Raw genomic sequence first — 7,453 nt, forward strand, 5'->3', positions numbered from 1 at the left:
TAAAATGTGCCTTTCCAAGGGAGCAGCCGTGCGCGGTGCTGCCGGAGCAGACAGCCCTCTGAGCTGGTGAGCCAAGGGACTGAGTCTGCTCCCAGGAAAGCAGGGGCAAAGCCTCCCTCCGACTCCGGGGAAGGTGGAGGCAGAGCCTACCACCTTTGGCTGCACAGCGTTCCCACAGGTACTGCTTTCAGGCATGACACCCAGAGTTTAAAGGCATGTTTTCCATAGAAGGCCAAAACCTTTTTTGCAATTCTTTGAAAAACGACTGCTACACAACAACTTCGGTTCAAAGGTTTGAGATTTAATTAAAAGTTTTCAAAATGTTTATGGTACCTAATGAGTTGAAAATACTCTGTAAAACTGTTGGCAGTAAAAGAATCTTGGAAAACATCTTGTGAAAGCTTTTTTTTCTCCTTAGGTGGTTTGATTTGCATTTCTTTTGTAATCCAGAACCAAAATAAATATTCCAATTAATGAAATAATATGAATGAATTGTTAATCTCCTTTGTAGCTTTTGCTCCACGTAAAACCAATTGGGAAAGGGAGACCTGATTCAGTTTCTTGTATGTTCAAATCAGCCTAGATGATAAAAAGCTTGGATTCTGGGATGTATTTTAAGGAATTTTCTAATATTTTAGGGTGAAAGAAGCTATTCTCCATCTTTTTCCAGCTTCAAGGACAGGACATCTTCCTGTTGTTTATAGTCCACTGCTGTTAAGCCCTTGACTTGCCCTACTTTAAAATTTTGCTCTGAAATCTTCCAGAATCTGTGCTTTACCTAATATGTCCGAGTGAGATGTACCCACTGAAGACTGTATCCACAACAGTTTTTTCCTCTTCAGTCATAAGTACTTTGTAAATTATATTATCAGTGTTACAAGTGAACCCATGAATCTTAGGAGCCTGCTTCAAGTACAGCAGGGTAGTGAACTAACAAAATATCCCCACAGCTCCAAAATAAGAGAAGAAAATCAAAGAAGAGTGAAAGGTTTTTGTACTGACACACAATCACATGGCCTCCAACAGTGGAGTTGCTTGCATTACTTGTACCTTGGATCAACTCTGACAATAGCTAAGGCTAGAATCCAGATGTTAAAACTCACTTTTATGTGCATATTCTTGGACTTTGGCTATTAAAAATACTCATTTTTTCACCTAAATAGTGAGAATCATGTAACATCCTTGAGATGAGAGTTGGTGTGGGGTAGCCACAATGTTTTCTCAAACCGTTGTGTTGCTAAGGCTTTTCTGCTCTACAATAGCAAGGAATGCTGCCACGTGCCACCACCTCGTGAACTAACATTTAGAACTACACAAATATTTTAGCTGACAGTTTTCAAAGACAGAACTTCAGGGGAGAACTTCCACACTGAAAATACAGCCAAATAGCACTGTAAGATCTAAAAACCTAAGCAAGCCATGGCAACGCAATGTCACCAGTTCTATTTCTCACAAAGCTACAGAGCTGCTGACCCAGCCTGTATTTGCAGTTCATATAGTTATATCATGCTTAGCTTAGTTTAGCTTTTTCTTCTTCTCTAAGTGCACTGCTTTTCAACATTTTTGGTAGAAATTATTTCATATTTACTACTCTTTTTCACAGTTATTTCATTCAAATACAGTTTTTCTTTGTTCTTACACTTTTCTAACAGCATAAAACATTTATAAGCAGACTGTTAAATTGTAAAAGATAATCACAATGCAAACCTCTACATTTTAAAGGCTTTTGCTACACACATTACACAACTTATACACTGTACATACTTGGGAAGAGTCTAATGCTGCTGCTTTAAATGATTAAGACCAGAGTAAAGCTAAGGATGAGCTCTTTCAGGCTGTGTATTAAAAAAGCCTGAACTACTTCTGATTGTGCATAAGGCAAGGTGTGGTTTGAGACATTAAACACAAATCTTTGAAAGAGCCCAATAAAGTTAGATGCTTACATTCTTACTGAAAGACAATGGGAACTAGTCTCAGAGTTTCCTGTCAACCTCCACTGAAGCCTCCAGCCATGAAGTACTATTGATGGACGTACCACGGGCCACTTCCATGGGGACTTGAAACCAGATGTTCATGAAGTCTTAACTGCTCTAGGTCTCAGGGAATCCCTTTGATGCTGAACACCATCCTGTACTGAGGTTGGTAAGGCAGTGATGAACCATAAAGTTGTTTTCATACAGGTTTCTCTGGAACAGCCTCTTAAAAGAGTAAGTCTGGGGCTCCAGGTCTTCCGAACTAAACAGGCTTTCATTCCAGATCCAAGGCAGGGTCAGGTATAAATGGAGATATGCCCTTCAGCATGATCCTTGTTGTACCGTATCTTCCCTCTTGTGTCTGCAAAAGTGCCTGGAGACGGTAGGAGCGCAGGGTCCCATTGCCAGAAAATGGGATCTTGTCCCACTGGCTGAAATTCTTCCCAGGGAGAATTTCTAACACAATCCCATGCTGTGGTAGTGCCTGGAGAGAAAAGAAGCAACTCCACAGGGACCCGTTGTGGTTCATTGCTTTCTGAAATGATATGTCTCTGTTTCAGAACTGAAGAATCTCAGCTTAGGTAGTGCATTCACAATGTACACAGGTTTACATAAGTTTGACACACATTTTTAAATACATTGGAAATAGTAAGTAAAAATATATGCATTGAAACAGTACATACACTTGATACATGTGTGTTGTTGTGTCACATTTTAACTACTTTAAATAGCGAACATATATAGCCTCTCTCAATGGTTACGTACTACTGCTTGTTTAAAATAAGTTGTGAAATGCCACAGTGACAACTGTCATGTTGTCTTTCACTAAACATGAAAAGTTTGAATAACAGTGGAAAAAATAAAAATACTGCATGGATATGACATGTTAAAGTTCCCGTCAGTTAAAAGCTACTACTTCATATATTTTCAAATATCCCCATTGAAACACATCTATTTGTATAATTTGTCACCTTACACTGTATACTGCAATACAATGTTTAGCATATTGTAAACTTTTACCAAACAACAACTTTTTAATAAGGAATTGTACAAATATACAGCTATTTATACCACATACATATAAGGCCATTAACATAACAGCAAGATACATACAGAGAACTATTATCACCAACATATGTAATGAGCTTTTCTCCCAGTTGGCAATAATCGGGCTCATTTTCCGATCGTCAGCAGTGTTTAGTGAATGCTGAAATTTCTAACAGGTTTTATAGATGTCTTGCAAGACCAGGCAGTGCCAAATGCAGCCTCATCATGCAATGTCATCGCGGTGCACAATGTCATTAGATGTGCACGGACTCTGTCCTGGCTGTTGGGTAGCATGAAAGGTTTTTTCTGAATCAGGTGTGTTACTGAATGAACACCCAAAGCAAATGATTGTTGATAAATAAGTCCTCAAAGTTAAATAAGTGGTTAGTGTTTTCCTCTGTGACTTAAGTGCATGAATACTTAAACTACACTTGTAGTTTAAATCTAAAAGCCACAGAAAGGTACTTGTCTCGAGGAGTCCTTTACTTACAGAAGTTTCCGTTGTGAAATGAAGATTCATTTTTCTCAGCGATACACGAGGGAACATTCGTCGGTGGGAAATCTTCCTTTGGCTTCTGGGTATTGCTGCTGCTGGATTTACTTCGACTGTGATCTGGCGTGGGCTGAATAGGCAAAGATCTGGCCACCTTGGATTTCACCAGGCAGCCACAAACAAGGCGAAAGAAAGCCCGACGCATCTCCTTACTGGCCAGAGTGTAGATGATGGGGTTCATTGCAGAATTGATGACCGCCAGAGCAATAAACCAGTTGGCTTTGTACAAGATAGAGCACTCCTTGACTCTGCAGGCCACATCGATGAGGAACAGGATGAACAGAGGAGACCAACAGGCAATGAAGACACTAACAACGATCACGACAGTCCTAAGGAGCGCCATGGACCGCTCCGAGTTACTGTGGTTAGTGACATTACGACTGCTGGACTTTACCAGGATGTAGATACGGGCATAAAGGATGACAATGGCAACCAAAATGGCTATGAAGATACTAACGCAGAACACAACATAATTCTTGGAGTATAGAGGCAAAATCATTGAGCAATCTGGTAAGTTGTTTATACAGTTCCAGCCGAGGATGGGTAAGGCACCCAAGGAAATTGAAATAAGCCAGCATGTACCAATGAGAAGGAACACTCTGTATTTTTTATTTGCATCGTAAGGCCTCATTTTAATCATGGTCAAATGCCGCTCAATAGCTATTGCTAGTAAGCTGAAAGTGGACGCTCCCAGGGCAACAAACATGCTGCCTTCCCTAATAAACCAGATTGTGGAGGACAAGCTCAGAGTTTTCTTCCCAGACATAAGAATGTTTACTTTGTAAACAATCCCGGCTAAAAGATCACAGAGAGCTAGATTGCCAATAAAAAAGTACATGCGGTTGTGAAATTTATTGTTTTTCCATATGGCAATCAACACCATCAAGTTTTCCAGGACTATGAAACTACACAGGATCAGAAATGCAATAGTGGGCAGGTCTATGTTATCAGTTGCCTTTTCCCTTAAAATAAACTTCCCTGTGTAATTATAATGCAGTACAATCAGAGAGTCCATCTCTTCATTTCCATGAGGGACGACAAGAGCATCAGGTGGCACAGTAAGTGCTGCCATCATTTGTTCACCGATGCTGGACTTTTCTTCTTTAGTATCACAAGAATTTAGTTCCGATAATTTTCCACAAGAGGGAGATCAAGCTACGTTCCTCCAAGCATTCCTCTGGCCAGGCAGCGTGTATCCCCGGCTCCAGCAAGCCTCGCATATTAATTCAGGAGAGTGGCTTGCAAACCGGGCTCTGAAAATGAAATCAACAAATGCAACATAAATCTCACTGTCTTCCCATGTCACCCACGGCCCACGCGGGTGCTCAAGCCGCAACATAAACCCAGGAGCTGAGATGGACGCTGACTACGACGAGCCACCAAGGTCCAGCATTGCTGCATGCTTATCAAGGTAGCTGTGGGTAAGCCATCGGTCATGCTCTGCACAGATGCAGCACTGTGGCGGAAATACAAGGGCAATGTGGAGAACTGCTCATAGGTGTTTCCCCCTGCAAAATTTCCATGGTGAAAAAAATGCAGAGGAGCAGTGAGAAGGATTCACAAACAGCCCCAGCAAGCCCCAGTGTGCACAGCAACCGGCTCACTCCCTCTCAAAAAGACCTAAATGTACACGGTGCTACCAAAACACCACCCAACCATCGCTGCCTGAGCAGCAGCAGTGCAAACTCACGGCTTTCTAAGCTTGTCCCTGTTCCCCATGCAGACCTAAGGTAGCAAAGACCCTGAGAAAGTTGGTGTAAAGTCTTGATGCCAGTGTGCATGTTGCCAATGCCTAAAATAACTTCCCACCCTTAATGGTACAAGATTATGCTATTTACAATTAAGGAGATGCTCTGAAAGCCAGTCATCATAAAATCCATTCTACTTCCCATTCAAATTTGTTGGATTTCTGCTACCCTTTTTTAAACAAACATAGCAAGTCACATCTTTCTAAGTATTGCTTTTCTTTATGGTTCACTTTACTTTTTTTTTTCCTTTGCATATGTATAAAAGACATACATTTAGTGTTGTTGGTTTTTTTAAAAATAAAAAATAGTTACACCAATTTCAATTGTCCTTCTCAATTTACTTCTGTTTTTCTTTAAGTTATGACTTAGGTTAACTGCAACTTTTTCCTATGGACTTTGATAGATTGCATTTTCGCAGCAGATCCTCCTAGCTGTCTTTTTTCCATTGCCATATATAAATATTGGAAGAGATCTGCACAGCTTTGTAGAAATATCAGAAGATGTCAGAAGCACTTACGGTTTTACCAGAAATGTTACAGTTTAGTTGCTGCATGCTCCAGTGAGAATCAGTGCTCATGCCCTAAACATATGTACCGAGGATGAACAGATAGCCAATTTTTCAGCTTGGTAACCAAACCAGGATGGGGATGAGGAGAGAACTGGTTCCATCTGAACCTAATTTGTAAAGATTTAATTTTTTCCTGGGAAAGGTAAGAAAACAAAAAGTTGTGCTGGATTGGAGGACACTTTCCCTTGGCTCAAAATTGAATAGCTTAATTTAGGGAACTTTTTAAGAGCTAGAGCTCCTGACCTTACCATTTATTTACTCAAGGGTCCCGAGCATTTCCCAAACACATGAAAGACACTTTCAAAGGATAGGTATCAAAGGAAAGGGGGGATGGAACTAGATGATCTTTAAGGTCCCTTCCAACGCAAAGCATTTTATGATTTTATTCTATATACAGGTTTCTTAAGATCACAAAAACATGTGAGTCACTGTGTTCCAGCACTCTGTTTTGGGCACTTGAAAAGTGGGAGATGCATTTTGAAGTGCCCTGGAAAAGGGGAGGAGCAAACCACATCTCAGATGAATGTAAAGGGATTTAAAGGATGACCCACACCCTATTTTCCCACCCTCCCTTTTCCTGGGTTCCCTCCTTCAGAAAAGAAGTAATCTGACAAAAGCCTACAGTGAATAGACTTGAATTCTTTAATATATTCAGGATGTTTTAAAATTATTTTCTGAGAAAATAATTTACTATTTACCCATTATTATTATTATTTCCCCATTCTAGTTCTTAGGTCCAAACTACTTTGCTGAAGAGACCCGCTGGGAGACACATATTATCCAAGAAACACAGTTGTTGCTTGGTGTCCTCGGTCTTTTTTACTCTGAAGATGACAGCAACAACCTCATTCATTTCCCAGGAGCAGATTTGGGCCCTCGAGTTGTTGACATCTTTTCTGAAGCATGGTAACAGTGAAGCTCTTCAACAGAACAACTTCACCTCAGCTAAGGTTCCATCTAATTGTAATTCAGTTACAATCTGCACACTGTTATCACATACACTATCACAGTCTTTCATTGTATTGGCTTATAACAAAATGCCACTGTGTCCATATGAATTGCAAGTGCTTTCCACTGTAAAATAAACAATTACATTTGACTAGAAAAGTATTTGTTAACGATAGCTCAACTAGCAATACTCAGCAGACTGGCTGATGGCTGCCTGAGAGAATCATATTCCTATCATTTAAGAGCACCACATGCAACAAAATAAATGTTTCTCTAAGTCTTTTCCAAGCAGAGTTACCGTACTGGTCTATCAAAGGACAAATACATTTCTTTCTGTGAAGAAAATTATATGCCAGACTTAGGACTTTATCAGCCACAACTCAGCAGCTGTAAACTGTCATGACTCTACTAAAGGTAATGGTGCTATACCAGTTCCCCTGGCTGAGGGCATGGATGATCCACTTAATCAGCAGAAATCATACAGGGCCTCTTCCATTGTTCGTAATTACTTCTTCTCTTAAAATTATTACAGCAAACTTAGTATCACAAAAGTAAATCTTTGCCTCTGACAGGCTAGTGGCAAGGCAATGGAGGCTGTAACATTATTATTTGCCAG

The 7,453-nt window shown here is 40.3% G+C and overlaps 1 protein-coding gene across 1 annotated transcript; it reads right to left on the reverse strand.

Annotated features, from left to right (window-relative positions):
* Positions 1-280: 280 nt before the first annotated feature.
* Positions 281-4,818, reverse strand: S1PR3 (sphingosine-1-phosphate receptor 3). Its single transcript, XM_050913550.1, has 2 exons — positions 3,511-4,818; positions 281-2,457 (listed from the first exon to the last, which is right to left on the reverse strand). The coding sequence occupies exons 1-2, from the start codon at positions 4,646-4,648 to the stop codon at positions 2,270-2,272; spliced, it is 1,326 nt and encodes a 441-aa protein (XP_050769507.1). The 5' UTR covers positions 4,649-4,818; the 3' UTR covers positions 281-2,269.
* Positions 4,819-7,453: the final 2,635 nt, after the last annotated feature.

Source organism: Gymnogyps californianus, chromosome Z (assembly GCF_018139145.2).
Source record: "Gymnogyps californianus isolate 813 chromosome Z, ASM1813914v2, whole genome shotgun sequence".
NCBI lineage: Eukaryota > Metazoa > Chordata > Aves > Accipitriformes > Cathartidae > Gymnogyps > Gymnogyps californianus.